Raw genomic sequence first — 22,400 nt, forward strand, 5'->3', positions numbered from 1 at the left:
GGCTAGGGGGTACAATATCACATTACACAAGGACCTTAAGGGACATGCACACACTTAGAATTATAACAGCTTTTTTGTTGGTAGAATATTTAATTGTCTTAAAATTTTGTTCATTTTATTTTGTAAGGTAAGAAAATGTGTTTTATTTGTAAATTTACATTTGTGAATATGACATTTGGCCCAAAGAATAATTAAATTAATTACCTAGAATTGTTTCATATTGGCACTCCCCAGTAGGCGCAGTTCTCCATAGGAATTCATGGAATTCTACAGTATTTCAATTAAAATGTTTGAAAGACAAATTTACATGTATTTYGGTATATGTTTGTTGTAATGGGGACAGTACTTTTTCATGTTTTATTTTTATGTTTAGCTCACAATATGTAAAAGTATGCATTAAGGTATCTGTAATAGAATACATGTGGCAAAAATGTATGTAGACATTAATWAATATATTTCTATAGCCTCCAAAATATATATTTTTTTACAGCGGTGAGGGAGTGCCAAGGTGGAGGCATGGTGGCTTTACACAATGCCCCCTATCTGTCATCTAGTGTATATATAAATAATTGACCGCAAAAGCTGTTGAAGAATGGTGCACACACGGTTTTGGGGAAATGTGTCTTTCAGGACAAACCGTCACATAACCTAGCAAATGTGGAATCAAACTGAACGCACCCCTGTTTAAGGTGGGTTGTTCTCCTTGTGATTTTGAAAAAATAAATAAAAATGAACCCAGGGCAGATGCGTACCGAGAGATAGCTACACCTGTCCGTTTCTATGAAATCAATGAAAGATCGTATTCATCTGCACTGCCTGAAAAGACAGACAAGAGCAATATTTCAAGGTGGGCCTATTCTATGGGGAGATTTTTTAGCCAAGCCAGCACTATCAAGTCAGTGCAGACGAAGGAAAGGAGAAAAGGAGAGGAAGCAATGGACTTTAGACTTTTGGGATGATACACCCACTGGTTAAAGTCCATTTGGAGGCGTGCAGCTGTTAAACTTCTGCACTTCTCACTGGGAAATCAGCATACGCCACTCTAATAWGTAATGGAGATTCCAGTATTCATTGTRGATGCATTTACCAATTTACCTTTCAAAGGAAATCCTGCAGCAGTTTGTCCCCTTTTACATGCAAGTATAATTTTTTATACATAATTACATCTTATTACATATTCTCATGTATTGCTGAATAATCAACATTAGTATTTGCTTTAAGTTATCTAACCAGTAAWCATGCAAAAAAAATACTGTTGACTGTTCTCAACCAAACAGGAATTGCAGGATGATATGTACCAGAAAATTGCTGCTGAAATGAACCTGTCAGAGACCGCCTTCATCATAAGGCTAAATTCAAAAGATGACTTCAGCTCAGGTATCTTTTTCGAGACATTCTGAWATAGAGTTGAAACTGTACTCTATTTCTTCGCAGAAGTTTTCCAAATCTGCCATCTGGTGGTACTCTATTTTATTGCAATTAACCAAGAGGGGGTGATTGATGCCAATGAGAGTAATGGAATATATGGGACTCAGGAAAGAAAGGGTAAATCAACTCATCACAACATCCTAAGATTACTGACATGGGAACTTGTATGTATTTTGGTATGTGTTGTATTGAAGGAGCACGCTTTCGCTTGCGTTGGTTCAGCCCCACCAATGAGGTTCCTCTGTGTGGACATGCCACCCTAGCTTCAGCTGCTGTACTGTTTTACAAAAAAAGTAAGAATGAGTCACATAATACAGTATCTCACATGTAAGCAAGTGAATGGCAACTAGTACAAACATATAGTGCAATTCAATTGTTTCTATCCCACAATTCCCTTCCTAAAGAAAATGTCAACACAACAGTGGTATTTGAGACTTTGAGTGGAGAGCTGTATGTACAACAACAGGGGGAATCTATAGTGATGGATTTCCCTCTGAACAAACCTACTCCGCTGGTAGGTGATGAAATCAATGTGGTACATTCATGTTCAACATATATATACACTGTACATGTTATAAGTATTGCATAAAAGCCTTTGCAAATTAATGTCAGAACTTCAGAATAACTTCAGAATTGAAACTTCATATCCACAGGGTCTCAATGAATTTAAAGACATAGTTAATGTAAGTGCATCATCCTTCTTACCACTGTTTCTATAATTTATGGTGAAGAATTAAGCTCATGTCCATCAGTCTGAATATGTATGTGCAGGCTGCTGTGGGAGACCAGTCAGTTGAAGAAGTGTGCCTCTGTGGCACTACCAAAAAGCTAATGGTGCGCCTTGCTGACACTTGTGACAGGTAAAAAAATAAAAATAAAACACTTTACTTTATACATTATCACTGGTGCTGGGAAACAGGATGGAATGGCAAATTTCACTTGAAAGGGATTGAAAAAGTGACTGTTTGGTTTTAGGTCAGTGCTCACATCCCTGCAGCCAGACCCAGCAGTTCTTCTCAGTGTAAACACTGGCGGAAGGGTTAGGGGTCTGATTGTCACCATGATTGGAGCCCCTGGCTGTCAGCCTGGCTATGACTTCTACTCCAGAAACTTCTCCCCCTGGTTCGGGATTCCTGAGGACCCTGTGACTGGTAAGTACAGCGGACATTGGCAAGTCTTAWTCTGTAGTCTTTTAGAAAGTTTAATTTAGTTTGTTTTTACATCATTGCAGGCTCTGCACATACTGTCCTTGCAGGCTACTGGTCTGAGAAACTGGGCAAGAAAAAGATGCTGGGTGGGTAACAGTGGAGGCTGCTAAGGGGAGGACGGCTCATGAAAACAGCTGGAACCGCACAAATGGAATGGCATCAAACACGTGGAAACCATGTGATTGATGTATTTGATACCATTCCACTTACTCCACTTCCAGTCATTGCCACAAGCCCGTTCTCCCCAATTAAGGTGCCACCAACCTTCTGTGGTGGGTAATGTAAACAGCATTGCAACATGGAGTTCAAATTCCATTGCACAGAACCCAATCAATTAACAGATATTGATGGACAGGTACATCGAGTAAAATCCAATAAATAAATAATGTAAACATCATTCAAAGAACTACCACTCACACTGCATTCTCCTCCTGTGTGACAGCCTATCAGTGCTCCAGTCGTGGTGGGGAGTTGGAGCTGGAGCTACGGGATGATGGCAGACTGAATATCGCTGGCCAGGCTGTAACCGTCCTGCAAGGGATTCTAACTGTGTAGAGGCTATACTGTTCACTTCGACCTAGCTAAATAATCTGTAGACCTAGCTGTGGCTACAGATTATTTGAGTTTGAGATTATTCCATTGTATCAAGTTGTTATTAATTTAACAGATGCTCTTATCCAGAGCGATTTACAGGTTTGGGTTAAGTGCCTTGCCAAGGGCACAGGCAGATTTTTCACCAAGTTGGCTCAGGATTCGAACCAGCGACTTTTCAGTTACTGGCCCAACGGCCTTTAACTGCTAGTCTACCTGCCGCTCTAGTGAACATTCAGCATACAATCCTCACCATTTGTATTTGGACAGTAAAGCTTAACTTAAAATTTAGGCTCTATAGTCCAGCATTTTGGATTCAAGATCAAGTTTTGAATAGGAGGCGAGAATACAGAATGTCACTTAATGTGAGGGTATTTTCATACATATTGGTTGCAACACTATATACACTGAGAGCGATGCCATTCTTAAAATTACTTATTTTAGTGTTTAAGCTTTTGTTCATGTTTTATCTAAACTCTGGCACTGCAACATAAGCATGAGGAAGTGTATTGCTGGTTAGGGTAAGTTTCTGAAAACCAAGTGAAATCGCAAAAAAAGAAAGTGTCTGGACTACATGTGACCCCATGTCTGGACTCCAAAATGCAGATTTGGTTCCAATAAAGAAAACTTCTCCTTTAATAAGACAAAAGCCCTTCATGAATCGTGTCCCCCCATTTTAAGAAATCAGAATTCATTTTCCAAATACATATGGTGAGGACTGTATTTCAACAGTCTGTAATTTTACTGACAGGGACACAAGGGAAACAAAAATGTACAACACTTAAAATTATTTATTCACGTAGACATTTTCAAAAATAACATCAATATAACAAGTAAAAGCTTGACAATCAGCACTGGCTCAYAAACAAGACTAATTACCAATCTTAATCTAACGGAGGTCTGAGGCAATGTCTGAGCAATTGCTACATTGCAGATTTACAGTCTAAATGGTGCCTGTACTTCAACTTTCGAATGGTCACATTCTGTTGTAATAAAAAGCATTAAAACAATAACACCAAACATAGCTGCCATGGATTCTTGTTAAAACATGAATTAAAAAAAATATATAGCATACTATCAACTATTTCAAGTCATTTTTCAAGTAATCAATATTGAGGAATCGATACATTGTCTAAAGGCTGATTTCCAGATGGTGAGTGGAGGAAAGGCACTGTTCTACCTCAGATGTTCTGTCACAGGTGCGTGGTGGGTAATACCTCATGGGCTGCTGGAGGGAGCTGGAAAACGTGGGCCAGTTAAGACAAACACCCTGAGTGGATTGAACAGTAATCATTATCAATCATCAAACAACTTAACACACATTGTTTAAACCTGTAAAACACGGATGTCTATACAACAAACATATTATAGCACCTCCACAGCATCCATTCACCACTGTATTTCTCTCAACCATGGTTAAGGCCATACTGGGCAGTGTAAAGGATATCATGCACTCCTGTGTGAGGTGGTTGAGGAGTTTTTCCAGGGGGGCGTAGCGGCGCAGGGTGGGGGCCGAGCCCACCATGAGGAGCTTGTGTTTAGCTCTCGTGATGGCCACGTTCAGCCTCCTCCAGTCCTTCAGCAGCTCACCCAGCTGGCAACAGACCAGGTCTCACACAGATCAAAAATGTCATGACGCATACAATATGTCCAATTTATATACAAATAACATGTTGAAATTTGCAGAAACTCTGTTTTAATTATCCATCCAAAATAGAGGTACTTTGACCAAGGTCAAGATCTCAAGAGACATGGTCGGTTTAAGGTCCACTCACATTGCCTTCTGGGTGACTCCTGACAAAGGAAACGATGATGACGCTCTTGTCGCGGCCCTGGTACTTGTCCACAGTGTTGACCTCCACAGTGCTGAAGGCTGGCCCGGCTAGTAGGCCTGAGATGGCCTTCAGTTGTTGTCTGTAGGGAGCAATGACCCCGATGTCACTGGCCCTGCACCCAGCCTAGTAGAACACAAGGGTATAATTAAGCAGTAAGGCGCGAGGGGGTGTGGTATATGGGCCAATGTACCACGGCTAAGGGCTGTTCTTATCCACAACGTAACTAAAAAGTGCTCGGACACAGCCCTTACCGTGGTATATTGGCCATATATATCACAAATCCGAGGTGCCWTATTGCTATTATAAATTGGTTACCAACGTAATTAGAGCGGTAAAAATAAATGTTTGGTCATACCCGTGGTATACGGTCTAATATAACATGGCTTTCAGACAATCAGCATTCAGGGCTCGAACCACCCAGTTAATAACAGGTTAGTTAGTGTAGTACTACCTCTACATGTATCAATGCAGAGCAATCACAAAACAGAGCACTGAGTGACATTTTGAACCAAAGGGGTGGGGGGGAACAAAGACAGTTCTGCTGTTCTAACACAGTACATACAATCTTTGTCATTGCTGTGAGTCCAAGTAAATCGGATGAATTCATAGAAATTTGTGCATTTCATTTGACTTTTATTGAAGCTCCCACCTTCAATAGCAGACTGACTATGCCGTGCACCAGAGCAGCTTCTGTCTGGTTGCTGATTCCCCCTTGGTCAACCGTCTCCAGGGCTGGAACCTGTCAGTCAGAGCAGCAGTGAGGCACTCATAAAGAAGAGGCATGCATATACAGGTCGAATAACATACAAAGGTCCAACAACACAGTTACACACATATACACACGTCAAGCAAGCCACACTTAAATGCTTATTTAGGTTTGTGGTATCATGTAAAATATAGTAATCAAAATAAAGAGTATTGTAAGAATAATATTGGCGCAAGAGACTGACCTGGGTGGTGTCCAGGAAGCAGACAGGGTTGAGAGGCTCCAGAGCTGCCTGGACCCAAGCCAGGTCCTCCGGCCGGCCCAGACTCAGCTCCAGCTCCCTCTGGACAGAGCCCTGGGAGGGCAGGGTCAGCATGGCACTGGCCGTCCTCTCTGAGCCACACTCCAGCCTCCCTCCGTACATCAGAGTGTTACTTAGGGACATGATTTTACTGTGGAGGCCACCACGAAATGAGTGTAAAAACGTTAGGTGTGACGAAAGGAAACAGTAACCATTGAGAAAAACAATAGAAAAACAAATTGATGTTGAAATAAATGTTTGAAATAGTTGACATGATTTTGTTAGAAAGAATAACCCACCTATTCATCCTGTACTGGACGTTCAGCTGGACTACAGCCTCACTTTTACGCTCGAGACGCTTGAATAGACTCTCGTCCATACCCAACAACCTGATGACGACTTGAAACATTAGAAATGGAGAAGAAACTCTACTCGAAGAGTCCACACTCTTACTGTACATTTGGTTTCATCGACCCTGAGAGGTGGGGTCGGTGGTGGTTGTAGGGATGTGTCTACTAGGGCTGGGAATTGCCAGGGACCCCACGATACGATATTATAACGATATGTTGCCGTTACAATATGTATTGCGATTATTTGCATTGCGTGATACTGTGATTTTTTTATGTCATGGAAATAAAACAAATTGTGCTGAAAATAAATTGTCTCCCTATTTTAAAAAAAATMGACAAATATTTGCATTTTGGTGAAGGTACAGCAAGCTAGAGCAAAAATAATATTGCAATCTTGTCAAAACGATAACGTCCCGGTGTAACTTTATCGATTTTTGACCCCATCACTAGAATCTACTCACCTAGCCTCTCTGTTCTGGACAATGGGGGGCAGCTGTTGGTGGTCCCCCACCAGGACAAATCGCTGGGCATAGAACAAGGGCCCAAGGCACACTGGCTGACTGATCTGGGACGCCTCGTCCACAATGCAAAAGTCAAAACGACGACGGGAGAAAATGGGGTGCTTTACACCCATGCACGTGGTGGCCACCACCAGCTATGGAGAGATGGGAGGGGTTATTACATAAAGGTTTTGTATGAGAACTGTAGTCTCTCAATGGTTGTGTTCCGCCATCTTCTGAGAGTCCATTTGAACAATTGTAGATCATGGGATAGGGCTGTGGCAGTCATAAAATTGTCAGCAGGTGATTGTCAAGCAAATAACTGCCTGTCTCACAGTAATTGACAGTTAATTAACAAACACATTCAGGATCTCCTGGCTTCCACCCTTAGCCTACAAGCCACTGATGCAGACTTTTGGAAAATCTACATTTAAAAWGTCTAACAAATCCATGTAATATACCATCACAATAAATCCATTATTTCTTTAAGATTGGCCTAAGAAACATGAAGAAAATGTAGTCCATTTCAGAACAGAATAGCATACTCAGRTGTTCTTATGTTAGGCCRTGATCTGGCTATGCCATATAGCTGTGGGCTACACTAGTTCATTTAGCAGACAAGATTTGCTTACAATTCCGTGCCATTATTTTATAGTATGAAGAATTCTAAAGGAAAAGGACAAAAGGAACACCTATGTGAGAATGCTATTCATTGACTATAGCTCAGCGTTCAACACCATAGTGCCCTCAAAGCTCATCACTAAGCTAAGGACCCTGGGACTAAACACCTCCCTCTGCAACTGGATCCTGACGGGCTGCCCCCGGGTGGTAAGGGTAGGTAACAACACATCTGCCATGCTGATCCTCAACACGGGGGCCCCTCAGGGGTGCGTGCTCAGTCCCCTCAAGTACTCCCTGTTCACCCGTGACTGCATGGCCAGGCACCAACACCATCATTAAGTTTGCCGATGACAACAGTGGTAGGCCTGATCACTGACAACGATGAGACAGCCTATAGGGAGGAGGTCCGAGACCTGGCCATGTGGTGCAAGGACAACAACCTCTCCCTCAAGGTGATCAAGACAAAGGAGATGATTGCGGAGGACCGAGCACGCCCCCATTCTCATCGACGGAGCTGTAGTGGAGCAGGTTGAGAGCTTCAAGTTCCTTGGCGTCCACATCACCAACAAACTATCATGGTCCAAACACAACAAAACAGTTGTGAAGAGGGCACGACAAAGCCTATTTCCCCCCAGGAGAATGAAAAGATTTGGCATGGATCCTCAGATCCTAAAAAGGTTCTACAGCTGCACCATCGAGAGCATCCTGACTGGATGCATCACTGCCTGGTATGGCAACTGCCCGGCCTCCGACCGCAAGGCACTACAGAGGGTAGTGCGTACGGCCCAGTACATCACTGGGGCCAAGTTTCCTGCCATCCAGGACCTCTATTRCACGCGGCATCAGAGGAAGGCCCTAAAAATTGCCAAAGACTCCAGCCACCCTAGTCATAGACTGTTCTCTGCTACCGCACTGCAAGCGGTACCGGAGCGCCAAGTCTAGGTCCAAAAGGCTTCTTAACACCGTCTACCCCCAAGCCATAAGACTCCTGAACAGCTAATCAAATGGCAACCCAGACTATTTGCATTGCCCCCCCCTTTTACACTGTTGCTACTCCTGGTTATTATCTATGCATAGTTACTAACTCTACCTACATGTACATATTACCTCGACTAACTTGTGCCTCCGCACCGGTACCCCCCTGTATCTAGCCCACTACTGTTATTTTACTGCTGCTCTTGAATTATTTGTTATTTTTATTTGTTATCTATTTTTTACCTGACACATTTTTCTGAAGTGATGGATAGGTAAAAACCTACAGCTGGCATTCCATAGATAAAATGTGGTGGGTGTCACCAAGATATAGATAGCCTGTAGGAACAGAACAAAGGCCTCAGTATTCCTAATTATCCTGGCATCTGGGAGACCACACAATAGGCAGATGACCACAGGATGTACCCAAAGTGACTTATGGTGCCCCCCAATCTATATGGAGGGGTGGATTCTGCATTCTGGGTATCAGCTATATAAACTGCGCATTGTCTGTAAASGGTAGGCTCTTGGCCCAACAGTCTTCGGTTTCATTATTGCAATAATTAATCGATATTAAATAAAGATGATTGTTCGAAGAAATGACCAAGTCTCTCAGTACTGGATTTCCACGACAATAGCCTACAGAAATGTTGCGCAACATAAGCTCATGGGCTCATGAAGTGTTTGATTAGATTTTTGATTACATTTTCTTGATGTCAAGAGTGATTAGAGGTACAATAGAGTGCTGAGTACTAGGCAGTTAGCAAGTTTGGTAGGCTACTAATGACCATTGGGCTCCCGAGTTGCGCAGCGTTCTAAAGCAGTGCATCTCAGTGCAAGAGGCGTCACTACAGACCSTGGTTCGATCCTGGGCTCTATCACAACCGGCCGTGATTGGGAGTCCCATAGGGTGGCGCACAATTGGCCCAGCGTCGTCCGGTTTAGGGTTTGGCCGTCAATGTAAATAAGAATTTGTTCTTAACTGACTTGCCTAGTTAAACAAAGGTTAAATATGATAGATACAAATGCAGCAGAGCTTGGAGAAGCCTAATTACCATGACTAAACGGGTCAAGCCGAATWTGACTGCCGTCATGACTCGTGACCGCCAGTGTGGCGGTAATATGGTCACCACAACAGCCCTAATCATGGAACTGCTCTTCCTTAGCCTGGGTTAAGTGCAGCATAGTTGGGTGGCAGAGCATCGCTCTAAGTTGGCTCTATCCCTCAGTTTAGCCCACTCACCTCCTTGTTGTAAAGATTCTCCAGCTCAGGGAGTGTGTGGATGCCGTTGGCCCGACACCTCTCCTCTGTGTAGGCCAGGATGTCTGGGTGGACCTTCTGGGCCCGGCCCAGACGCAGGAAGCCCACCTTGAACCTCCGGAGCTTTAGCAGGATGTTGTCCACAGCAGAGTGGGTGTAGCTGGTCAGCAGCACACTGAAGCCACATGCATGGAGAATACGCACCTGAGTAAGGACAAAGGAGACTCAACCATTCAAATGTTGATCATCACATTCACACATACATTGCACGAACAAGGGTCACAGAGGGTGTGTTCATAAATTCACTCTGGCTATCTACTCAGATTTCAGAGCACTCGTCTGAGTGTGCCAGAGTGCAGAATAACTGATGAATTTACAAAACGCTCAACACCCCTTGAATATGGCCGGTGTCATTAAACGTCGGCAAAAAAAAAGCGTAATTAAATTGTTGCCAGCAGCACAGCTAATGCCACCAATGCTCTGGATAACATGAACAGCCTAACCAGCTCGTCTAGGGTGAGTAAAATGGTCAGTGAGGTGTTCTCTCATTTGTGTATGGAATTAGCTAGCAAGCTAGCCAACGTTAGCCAGTTAGCTTGGGTGCTTGACTGCCGTTGTGAGGTCAGAACGCTCGGGCCAACCCTACTCCCCGGGCAGAGTGCGCTCTGAACGCTCCGAGCTTAACGCTCTGAATTTACAAACTGAATATGTGACAACACTGAGCACACTCTGGCACTCCAGATTGAATTTACAAAATACACCCAGAGTATCTAAGTAGAACAGGGAAATTACAAACACTGCTCTTACCAGTGTGCATATAGTGGTGGTTTTCCCAGTGCCAGGCATCCCAACTATGAGCGTATAATCTTTGGAGAGCAAAACCTTCTTCATGGCCTGTTTCTGAGGTTTGTTGAGCCCTGAGACAGAGATGAAACACCAAGTTAGTGTTATAGTTCACTGGTGAGCTTTGAAATTAAGTTAGCAAATAAATTAAATGTTTATATAAAAAGGTAACAACTAAAGTGAGACAAAGGAGAGCAGGGAACAGGGGTAACCAATCAGGGGACACACCTTTCAGGATGTTGGCAACTGTGTCCTTAGCTTCCCTGGGCAACACACTGCTGAGGTTGTCAATGAACTGAGGAGGGTGGAAATCCACTATTAGCTCCCTTAGTCTTTCACTGCAAAGGAGGAGGTGGAGCCATGAGTTAATACCTACTATTAAAGAGGTATGAAGAAAAAATGTAAGTTATTTCCGTTTCAGGCAGTAGTACTGAACAGACCTTGGAGGAGACCTTTCCATCATCTTGGAGAGGTTGACCAGATGGGTGCTCAATCCCATTACCCCTTCGTCCTGGTCCAGTCGGAACACAACATCAGAGGAACACTTCGAAAGGTCCCTATGGAGATGAGGGGAGCAGCTTCAACTCCAGAAGAATACACATACAAATAGCAACAAAAAAAACAAGCTAAAACAGATATATATATATACACAGTACCAGTCAAAAGTTAGGACACCTACCCATTCAAGGGTTTTTCTTTATTTTTTACATCGTAGAATAATAGTGAAGACATCGAAACTATGAACATATATGGAATCATGTAGCAATGAAAAAAAGTTAAACATTTGAGATTATTTGAGGTTCTTCAGAGTAGCCACCCMTTGCCTTGGATGACAGCTTTGCACACTTGTCATTCTCTCAACCAGCTTCACCTGGAATGCTTTTCCAACCGTCTTGAAGGAGTTCCCACACACGCTGAGCACTTGTTGGCTTCTTTTCCTTAACTCTGCAGTCCAACTCATCCCAAACCATCTCAATTGGGTTGAAGTCGGGTGATTGTGGAGGCCAGGTCATCTGATGCAGCACTCATCACTTTTCTCCTTAGTCAAATAGCCCTTACACAGCCTGGAGGTGTGTTTTGGGTCATTGTCCTGTTGAAAAAACATATGATAGTCCCACTAAGCGCAAATCAGATGGGCTGGCGTATTGCTGCAGAATGCTGTGGTAGCCATGCTGGTTAAGTGTGCCTTGAATTCTAAATAAAATCACTGACAATATCACCAGCAAAGTGCCATCACACCTCCAGTTTCACGGTGGGAACCACCCATGCGAAGAACAACCGTTCACCTACTCTGCGTCTCACGGCGGTTGGAACCAAAAACCTCAAATTTGGACAGATTTCCACCGGTCTAATGTTCATTGCTCGTGTTTCTTGGCCTTAGCAAGTCTCTTCTTATTGGTGACCTTCAGTAGTGGTTTCTTTGGAGTAATTCGACCATCAAGGCCTGATTCACATAAGTTCTTAAAATGTTCTGGTTTGACTGACTTTCCATGTCTTAAAGTAATGATGGATTGTAATTTCTCTTTGCTTATTTGAGCTGTTCTTGACATAATATGGACTTGGTCTTTTACCAAATAGGGCTATCTTCTGTATACCACCCCTACGAAGACGTGGATGTCGATTAAGACAGTCCCCCGCACCTCTCTGATTGAGGGGTTGGTTTAAATGCGTAAGACATATTTCAGTTGAATACATTGTTGGACAACTGACTAGGTATCCCCCTTTCCCTTACCTTGTCAAAACACAACTGATTGGCTCAAACGCATTAAGTAAAGAAATTCCACAAATGAATAATTAATTYAAATGCATTCAAGGTGACTGGTTGAGAATGCCAGTGTGCAAAGCTGTCATCAAGACAAAGCATGGCTACTTTGAAGAACCTAAAATATAAATATATCTGATTTGTTTAACACTTTCGGTTACTACATGATTCCATACAGGTTATTTTATAGTTCTCATGTCTTCACTATTATTCTACAATGTAGAAAATATTTAAAATAAAAATCCTGGAATGAGTAGGTGTCCAAACTTTTGACTGGTTCTGTATATAGAAACTCACTAAACCTCCCATTCCCAGATTCCCATAGTGTTTTGAAAGACATTGATACTGCCATCTTACCGATCCAGGGAGCAGCTTACTGCAGTGCTGCTCACGTCTGTGATGTATCCAGCTGCCACACCAATTAGCTGCAAATCATGGTCGCTCACCACAACTCTGTCGCCAACAATCAAGCCCGTCACACCCTGTTCCCCACCACGACGGCGCTCAAAACGGTGGATATACACACCGTCTGACTGGTTCTTCACTGGGCCAATCAGCTGCATGTTTCCCATACACACCCCACTCTTCTCCCTGGACACCAAAAACAAATTAGACAGCGGTTCCCAATAAAAAATAATAATTCAGGGACCACCAAATCACTGGCAAAAGCTCGAGGACCACCAATAGGGGAGTTAAGTACATTTTGTCAGTGAATGTAACAGATTAAAGACCTACTATTACATATATAAATCGTTCAACAAACATCCATAGTGAAAACTCYTGTAATTTTTTCTAACAATTATAGCCCACCCCCCCAACACTATATCAGCTCACATATGTCACTGTCAATGTTCACAGTTCTGTAAGTCACATTGGATAAACATCTGCTAAATGACCACATTATCTGATACATAGACACGTGATTTCTTCCGGACCTCTCATGGGCAGACTGCAGCCAGATGTTGTGCCGGCCTCCCTTCCTCTCCATGGTGTGGGTCTCCAGGGCACAGAGGAGCAGCCAGTGGCTGAAGTAGAGCAGGTGTGCCTCTGTCAGGTGCTCACTCTCCTGCTGCACCAACAACTGCTGTGACTCACTGGAGTAGTAGTCTGGAGCCCTGCTCTCAATGGCCCTGTGCGCACACACACACACCAGCTGATTTTTAAGGGCATGAAGTTGCTGTCGTCCTGAATCTCCTATCAGCATATAAGTAGTTCACTCTGGAAGGCAGGCAGTTATACCTGTCATAGAGAGCACAGTTCCTGATCTGGGGACACCACTTGCAGATCTGTCTGTCTGTGATGATCCCTGGCAGAGGTGCCATCCGTGTCTTGCCTTCCTTCTCCATGCTATTGCCAACGTGATGCGCCAGGGTGTTCCTTAATTTCAACAGCTCTGAGAGAGAGATAGGACCTCATAGTTGACTCATGTCTCAAAAGAAATTAATAAAAAAACTATGTTCCCCATGGAAAATAAAGTTCCAAACACATATTTTTGTGATCAGGGCTTACCTCTTCTGTCCATGTGGTTCCCGACTATAGGATGCAGGTTGCCAGTCTTCAGGTAGAGCAGGAATCCTGCCTCTGCATCACTGCGTCTCTCTAAGCTCATCAGAGTGTAAAGGATGACCTGGACAATAACAATAGCTTTTATTGGTTTGAGCACTGTTGCAGTCATAATGCATGTATGGTTCATAGAGCTCAGTATTTGCTATCTGACTGCGTGTTCGTTCCACTGGTGCAGTACCTGGCTGCGGTGTTCAATGGAGTTGGACTCTTTGCCAGTCTTCAGCTCCAAAGGCATTACCCTGTTGAGTGGAGGCCTGCCCTTGTGATGAATACGCACCCCTGCTGTCACGTCAATTTTACCCTTCAGGCCAAAACGTGGCGACCAAATGTTTTCCTCGATGTCCACAAAATCTGTGACAGCGATGCTGCATGCGGAGTCCTGCCAGCTCAGTGCCCCATCACTTGGCCTGTGGGTGGGGAGGACCAACATTTTTTTAACTGCCAGTCTGTCAAAGATTTTTAAAGATATAGAKTGGAGAATCAAATTAGTTAGGGGTGGGGTGAGTTGGTACTACTCACAATTTGAGAGTTAACAGTTTCTTGCCTGCCTGTGGAGAGGTGTGAAGGTAATCTCTAGCCCATTCTGTCATTGCAGGCAGGTACTCCAAAATCTCCTGCTTCATGTCCTCCTGAGTCAGTTTCAGGGTGTACCTATGAGGGTTGAGAAGAATTACAATAAAACCCACACTTAAAGCTGCAAAACGTAACTTTTTGGGGTCACCCACAATTCAATGTGAATTTGGTCAGATTATAGATCTGTCATCCTCATTGAAAGCAAGACTAACGTGGTAAATCTGTTCAATGAGCGCGATATCTATGCATCCCATGCTTAAGTTTAGTTATTGTGTCTTTTACTTTCAGTTTTTGGTCACCAGCTTCAAAACAGGTGAAAATATATTTTTCACAGCAGTTTAGATGGTACAATGATTCTATACACTGTTGTTTAGAATTTGAACAACCAAAGCGATTTCTGCATATTTCACCTTTAAAGGGATACTTTGAATTTTGAAGCCCTTTATCTACTTCCCCAGAGTCAGATGAACTCATGGAGACCATTTATCTGACTTTGCGTGCAGTTTGAAGGAAGTTGCTAACTAGCGTTAGCACAATGACTACAAGTCTATGGTATCTACTAGCATGCTAACGCTAGTTAGCAACATCCTTCAAACTACGCAGAGTCAGAAAAATGGTCTCCATGAGTTCATCTGACTCAGGAGAAGTAGAAAAAGGGCTTCATTGGCAAAATCCTGAAGTATCCCTTTAACATTTCCTAAGAAACTCCCAATGTCAATGTATGATGGCATTGTATGGTATAGTATAATGACTCTTACATGTCTCCCAGGTAGTTGGGGCTGAGCAGGGCTTGGTTGGCCAGCAGTTGCAGCCTTTCCATAGAGAAGTCTCCAGACATTGCAGCTTTCTGGAAGATGTCATGAACTATCGTACCGTTCAGCATCTGCTTGGAGCCTCCGTCAAAACGCTAAGGCAAAGGTGAGGATTACATATCATTACAATAAGGTCAGTCAATCAATTCATAAACAGATAGGATAACTGAGCCTGGTATTTCATGGTCATACCTTGAACATTTCACCCAGCACGGCCCGTCTCATACAGCGGATCCCGCTGGCGATGCTAGTCCCAGATATGAGCACGTCAGGGAGAAGCACCAAGAATCCTGACTCCCTGTCTATCAGCCAGGTACCTGAGACACATTGGCCCTCCAGGTGAACCACATCACCCGTGGACACTGGTGTCGACTCCCTAGAGAAGGCAAGACGTACTATTATTTTCACATTAACTATATTGTTTGTCTGAAAGTAAACTTGAGCAATATTACCCAGAATCACATTCTAAAATGTGCAAAAAATATATTGAGTTCGATAAACTTTAAGCACACCTTCCTAATATTGAGTTCTGCCATCAGAACAGCCTCAATTAGTCAGGGCATGGACTCCACAAGGTGTCGAACATGTTCCACAGGGATGTTGGACCATGTTGACTCCAACGCTTCCCACAGTTGTCAATTTGGCTGGAAGCTTCGAGGCAAGCAACACTGAAGCATGCATGAGAGCACCAGCTGTTCCGGACGACTGTGTGATCACGATCTCCGCAGCCCATGTGAGTAAGACCTTTAAACAGGTTAACATTCACAAGGCCGCAGGGCCAGAAGGATGTGTACTCCGAGCATGCGCTGACCAACTGGCAACTGTCTTTACTGACATTTTTAACCTGTCCTTGACCGAGTCTAACACAAACATGTTTCAATCAGCCCACCATAGTCTCTGTGCCCAAGAACACCAAGGTAACCTGCCTAAATAACTACAGACCTGTAGCACTCAAGTCTGTAGCCATGAAGTGCTTTGGAAGGTTGGTCATGGCTCACACGCTGATCCTCAARAGGGGCCTCTCAGGGGTGCGTGCTCAGTCCCCTCCTGTAATCCCTGTTCACCCATGATCGCATGGCCAAGCATGACTCCAACACCATCATTAARACCATTACCGACGACAACAGTGGTAGGCCTGATCACCGACAATGATACAGCCTATAGGGATGAGGTCAGAGACCTGGCAGTGTGGTGCCAGGATAACATCCTCTCCCTCAACGTGATCAAGACAAAGGAGATGATCGTGGACTACAGGAAAAGAAGGACCAAGCACCCCCCCATTCTCATCGACGGGGCTGTAGTGGAGCAGGTTGATAACTGAGTTCCTTGGGTGTCCACATCACCAACAAACTATCATGGTTCAAACAGACCAAGACAGTCAAGAGGGCACGACAACACTTTTTCCCCCTCYGGAGAATATAAAGATTTGGCACGTGTCCTCAGATCATCAAAAAAGTTATACAGCTACACCATCGAGCGCATCCTGACTGGTTGCATCACCGCCTGATATGGCAACTGCTCAGCCTCCGACCGCAAGGCACTACAGAGGGTAGTGCGTACGGCTCAGTACATCACTGGGGCCAAGCTTCCTGCCATCCAGGACCTCTATTCCAGGCGGTGTCAGAGCAAGGCCCTAAACATTTCCAAAAACTCCAGCCACCCTAGTCATAGACTCTCTCTGCTACTGCATGGCAAGCGATACCGGAGCGCCAAGTCTAGGTCCAAAAGGCTTAACAGCTTCTACCCCCCAAGCCATAAGACGACTACTGAACAGCTAATCAAATGGCTACCCGGACTATTTTTATTGCACCCCCGCCATTGTTATGCTGCTGCTACTCTGGTTATTYTCCATGCATAGTCACTTTACCTCTACCTACATGTACATATTACCTCAATTACCTCGACTAACCTGTGCCTCCACACATTGTACCGGTACTCCCTGTACATAGCCGCATTACTGTTATTTTATTGTTGCTCTATAGTTATTCATTTTCTACTGGTTTAATTTTTTTATTTATATTTAATTCAGTTCATATAGTAAATACATATGTTTTAAAGTTTCTTAAACTGCACTGTTGGTTAAGGGCTTGTAAGTAAGCATTTCACTGTAAGATCTACACCTGTTGTATTCGGAGCATGTGACACATAAAATCAAATGTTATGTCCTTTGGGTGGTGGACCATTCTTGATACACGCGGGAAACTGTTGAGCGTGAGAAACCCAGCAGTGTTGCAGTTCTTGACCAAACCGGTGCGCCTAGCACCTACTACCATACCCTGTTCAAAGGCACTTAAAATATTTTGTCTTGCCCATTCACCCTCTGAATGACACACATATGTAAGATGCGCCAACAGACATGGAAGCTCTGCTTCTAGCTCCTAAGCAACACTGCAGGATTTTGTTTTTATGTGTTATTTCTTACATTATTAACCCAGATTTTTTTATATATTACATACAGCCGGAAAGAACTTTTGGGAATCAGAGCAGCGGTAACTCATCTCACGGCATTACGACCAGGAATACAAGTTTCCCGAATTTGATCCTTTGTTTGTACTCCCAGGACAATTGAACTTATCCCAGAGGCTGCTCCAAGACACCCCCTGCGGAGAAGAGGTATTCGGAGTGGACTTCTAGTCTGACTCAGGAGGCATGCACACCATCCACCACTTCAGAGAATATTACTCGCTAATGTTCAGTCTCTGGACAATAAAGTAGACGAGCTCAGGGCGAGGATCTCCTTCCAGAGAGACATCAGGGACCGTAACACACTTTCACAGAATCATGGCTCTTTCCGGATATACTGTGTCAGTCCATACAGCCAGCTGTGTTCTCAGTACATCGCGCAGAAAGAAATAAAGAACTCTCCGGGAAGAAGAAAGACAGGGGTGTATGTTTCATGATTAACTACTCATGGTGTGATTGTGATAACATACAGAAACAAGTCCTTTTGTTCACCAACCTAGAATACCTCAAATAGTCACAGCCGTGTATATTCCCCCTCAAGCCGATACCAAGATGGCCCTCAAGGAACTTCACTGGACTTTATGCAAACTTGAAACCACATACCCTGAGGCGGCATTTATTGTAGCTGGGGATTTCAACAAAGCAAATTTGAGAAAACGCTACCGAAGCTTTATCAACAAATTGACTGTAGTACTCACTTAGGAAAAACATTAGATCACTGCTACTTGCCTTTTTGAAACGCCTACAAGACCCTCCCCCGCCCTCCCTTTGGCAAATCAGATCACAACTCCATTTTGCTCGTTCCTTCCTATAGGCAGAAACTCAAACAGGAAGGACCCATGCTAAGGTCTATCCAACGATTGTCTGACCAATCAGAATCCATGCTTCAAGATTGTTTTTGATAACTTGGACTGGGATATGTTCCGTGTAGCCTCAGAATAAAATTGACGTTCACACGAACATGGTGACTAAAGACAATTACGTATTACAAATGGAAAACCAGCCAAGGCGTGGACACCGACCTCTTGCTTTCGGACAAACTAAACACATTCTTCGCCCGTTCTGAGGATAACACAGTGCCACTGACACGGCCTGCTCCCAAGTACTGTGGGCTCTCCTTCTCCGTGGCCAATGTGAGTAAGACATTTAAGTGTGCAAGGCTGCCGGCCCAGACGGCATTCCTAGCCGCGTCCTCAGAGCATGTGCAGACCAGCTGGCTGGAGTGTTTATATACATATTCAATCTCTCCTTACCACAGTCTGCTGCCCCCACTTGCTTCAAGTTGTCCACCATTGTTCCTGTACCCAAGAAAGCAAAGGTAACTGAACTAAATGGCTATCGCCCCGTAGCACTAACTTCTGTAATCATGAAGTCCTTTGAGAAGCTAGTTAAGGATCATATCCCCTCCACCTTACCTGACACCCTAGCCCCACTTCAAATAGATCCACAGACTATGCAATATGCAATCGCCATCGCACTGCACACTGCCCTTTCCCATCTGGACAAGACGAATACCTACGTCAGAATTATGTTCATTGACAATAGCTCAGCATTCAATACCATAGTACCATCCAAGCTCATCAAGCTCGGGGCCCTGGGTCTGAACCCCACCCTGTGCAACTAGGTCCTGGACTTCCTGACGGCCCCCCCCCAGGTGGTGTAGGAAAAAACACCACTTCACTGACCCTCAACACAGGAGCCCCACAAGGGTGTGTGCTCATTCCCCTTCTGTACTTTCNCCCCCCCCCAGGTGGTGTAGGAAAAAACACCACTTCACTGACCCTCAACACAGGAGCCCCACAAGGGTGTGTGCTCATTCCCCTTCTGTACTTTCTGTTTACCCATGACTGTGTGGCCCCGCAKGTCTCCAAATCAATCATCAAGTCTGCAGACGACAACAGTAGTAGGCCTGATTACCAACAATTACGGGACAGTCTACAGGGAGGTGGTGGGGGCCCTGGCGGAGTGGTGCCAGGAAAATAACCTCTCCCTCAACAAAACAAAGAAGCTGATCYTGGACTTCAGGACACAGCAGAAGGAGCACGCCCTTATCCACAGACAGGACCGTAGTAGAGAAGGTGGAAAGCTTCAAGTTCCTCAGCGTACACATCACTGACAATCAGAAATGGTCCACCCACACAGACAGTGTGGTGAAGAAGGTGCAACAGCGCCTCTTCAACCTCAGGAGGCTGAAGAAATTRGGCTTGGCACCGAAGACCCGCACAAACTTTTACAGATTGAGAGCATCCTCTTGGGTTGTATGACCACCTGGTACGGCAACTGCACCACCCACAACCACAGGGCTCTCCATGGGTGGTACGGTCTGCCCAACACATCACCGGGGGCACACTGCCTGCCCTCCAGGACACCTACAGCCCCCAATGTCATAGGGAGGCCAAAAAGATCAAGTACATCAACCACACGAGCCACGGCCTGTTCACCCCCGCTACCATCCAGAAGGAGAGGTCAGTTCAGGTGCATCCAAGCTGGGACCGAGAGACTGAAAAACAGCTTCTACAGTATCTCAAGGTCATCAGACTGAAATAGCCATCACAAGCCGGCTACCACCTGACTACTCAACCATGCACCTTAGAGGCTGATGCCCTATATACAGAGTTGGAATGACMGGCCACTTTTATAATGGAACACTAGTCACTTTAATACTGTTTACATACGGCTTTATTAATCTCATATGTATATACACTATATTCTAGTCAATGCCACTCCGACATGGCTTGTCCTAATATTTATTTTACTTTAAAATTTGTGTATTGTTAGATACTGTTGGAGCTAGAAACACAAGCATTTCGCTACACCCGCAATAWCATTTTTAATGGAAYCCTCTCCAACATAATCCATGTAGAATCAGGAATTCCCCAGGGCTGCTGTCTAGGCCCCTTTTTTCAATCTTTACTAATGACATGCCGCCCCTGGCTTTGAGTAAAGCCAGTGTGTCTATGTATGCGGATGACTCAACACTATACATGTCAGCTACTACTAGAGGTCGACCGATTAATCGGAATGGCCGATTTCAAGTTTTCATAACAATCGGAAATCGGTATTTTTGGGCGCCGATTTGCCCTTTTCTTTTCTTCTTTTTTTACACCTTTATTTAATCTTTATTTAACTAGTCAAGTCAATTAAGAACACATTCTTATTTTCAATGACGGCCTAGGAACGAGGCAGAACGACAGATTTTTAACCTTGTCAGCTCGGGGGATCTAATCTTGCATTGATTACATTGCACTCCACGAGGAGCCTGCCTGTTAGCGAATGCAGTAAGCTAAGTTGCTAGCTAGCATTAAACTTATCTTATAAAAACAATCAATGACTGTCATTGCTCCAATGTGTAGTTAACCATAAACATCAATGCCTTTCTTAAAATCAATACACAAGTATAATATTTTAAACTGCATATTTAGCTAAAAGAAATCCAGGTTAGCAGGCAATATTAACCAGGTGAAATTGTGTCATTTCTCTTGCGTTCATTGCACGCAGAGTCAGGGTATATGCAACAGTTTGGGCCGCCTGGGTCTTTGCGACATATATTTGCCAGAACTTTACGTAATTATGAAAACATTGAAGGTTGTGCAATGTAACAGGATATTTAGACTCATGGATGCCACCGTTAGATAAAATACGGAACGGAATAAACGTTTGTTTGAGGTGATAGTTTCCGGATTAGTCAAAGGTATATGGTTTAGAGAGAAATAGTCGACGGCGTTATAATTCCTGTAATAACTTGCGGCTGAATTTGAAAGGGGTTCCTTCATTATTTTACCGTTCATGTCTTCCATAGAGAATGTCTTGATCTACTTCAAATAAGGTCTGTGTTTCATGCAAGCTTAAACCGCCTCGACGTTTTGATACCCGTGTAAATCTCACTAGGATAAGGTAACGTTTGTCAACATATTTTCATAAATCTACTCTACATTTTTTTTAAATCTTCACTTATAATTAGCCAATATTGATCAGTTACCTTGTCCTATGGATATCTACACAGTTATAAAATTGGCACGGTGATGTAAGCCTACACGAAACACAGACCTTATTCTAAGTGAATCTAAAAATATCCTATAGAATAAATGAAGGAACCGCTTTTCAGATTTTGCTAGGTGTCATGGGAATTATGACTCGCACTTTGGTTGTCAATTCTTACCATGCCCATTATTAAAATAGGATTTCCTGCATATAGATTTTTCAACATTTMTTTTCAACATTCATCACAGGTAACTTAAACTATTTTTATTCAAACAGTTGAGAGTATTTGTCTCCTAAGCAGACTCTTCAGTATCATTGTCACTTCAGAGCTTTGTGCGTGTGTGTATTATATTAAGTTAAAATAAAAGTGTTCATTGTTCATTCAGTATTGTTGCAATTGTCATTATTACAAAAATGTGTGTGTATGATATATATTAAAAAATATATATATATATTATTAAATAAAATCGGCATCGGCTTTTTTTGTCCTCCAATAATCGGTATCGGTATTGAAAAATCATAATCGGTCGACCTCTAGCTACTACAGCGACTGAAATGACTGCAACACTCAACAAAGAGCTGCAGTTAGTTTCAGAGTGGGTGGCAAGGCATAAGTTAGGCCTAAAT

The 22,400-nt window shown here is 43.6% G+C and overlaps 2 protein-coding genes across 2 annotated transcripts in view; one reads left to right on the top strand and one right to left on the bottom strand.

Moving 5' to 3' along the window:
• Positions 1 to 992: 992 nt before the first annotated feature.
• Positions 993 to 3,817, top strand: LOC111978797 (phenazine biosynthesis-like domain-containing protein). Its single transcript, XM_024009040.3, has 9 exons — positions 993 to 1,136; positions 1,278 to 1,377; positions 1,623 to 1,721; positions 1,833 to 1,942; positions 2,082 to 2,111; positions 2,200 to 2,288; positions 2,404 to 2,579; positions 2,660 to 2,722; positions 3,079 to 3,817. Exons 1-9 carry the CDS (start codon positions 1,053 to 1,055, stop codon positions 3,189 to 3,191), a joined length of 864 nt encoding a protein of 287 aa, XP_023864808.1. The 5' UTR covers positions 993 to 1,052; the 3' UTR covers positions 3,192 to 3,817.
• A 362-nt stretch (positions 3,818 to 4,179) lies between these two features.
• dna2 (DNA replication helicase/nuclease 2) overlaps positions 4,180 to 22,400 on the bottom strand; it is a 34,398-nt gene continuing 16,177 nt past the window's right edge. Inside the window, exons 5-23 of the mRNA XM_024009038.3 lie at positions 15,522 to 15,705; positions 15,276 to 15,424; positions 14,464 to 14,595; positions 14,123 to 14,351; positions 13,888 to 14,005; positions 13,618 to 13,771; positions 13,314 to 13,508; positions 12,736 to 12,969; positions 11,057 to 11,173; positions 10,845 to 10,954; positions 10,581 to 10,690; positions 9,756 to 9,977; positions 6,881 to 7,074; positions 6,369 to 6,458; positions 6,013 to 6,220; positions 5,712 to 5,801; positions 5,003 to 5,185; positions 4,675 to 4,821; positions 4,180 to 4,474 (exon numbers count right to left, since the gene is read on the bottom strand). Of these exons, the coding sequence (XP_023864806.1) occupies positions 4,421 to 4,474; positions 4,675 to 4,821; positions 5,003 to 5,185; positions 5,712 to 5,801; positions 6,013 to 6,220; positions 6,369 to 6,458; positions 6,881 to 7,074; positions 9,756 to 9,977; positions 10,581 to 10,690; positions 10,845 to 10,954; positions 11,057 to 11,173; positions 12,736 to 12,969; positions 13,314 to 13,508; positions 13,618 to 13,771; positions 13,888 to 14,005; positions 14,123 to 14,351; positions 14,464 to 14,595; positions 15,276 to 15,424; positions 15,522 to 15,705 (2,920 nt within the window). The 3' untranslated portion in view covers positions 4,180 to 4,420. The remainder of the gene's footprint in view (positions 4,475 to 4,674; positions 4,822 to 5,002; positions 5,186 to 5,711; positions 5,802 to 6,012; positions 6,221 to 6,368; positions 6,459 to 6,880; positions 7,075 to 9,755; positions 9,978 to 10,580; positions 10,691 to 10,844; positions 10,955 to 11,056; positions 11,174 to 12,735; positions 12,970 to 13,313; positions 13,509 to 13,617; positions 13,772 to 13,887; positions 14,006 to 14,122; positions 14,352 to 14,463; positions 14,596 to 15,275; positions 15,425 to 15,521; positions 15,706 to 22,400) is intronic.

The sequence above is a fragment of the Salvelinus sp. IW2-2015 genome, linkage group LG18, assembly GCF_002910315.2.
Source record: "Salvelinus sp. IW2-2015 linkage group LG18, ASM291031v2, whole genome shotgun sequence".
Lineage (NCBI taxonomy): Eukaryota > Metazoa > Chordata > Actinopteri > Salmoniformes > Salmonidae > Salvelinus > Salvelinus sp. IW2-2015.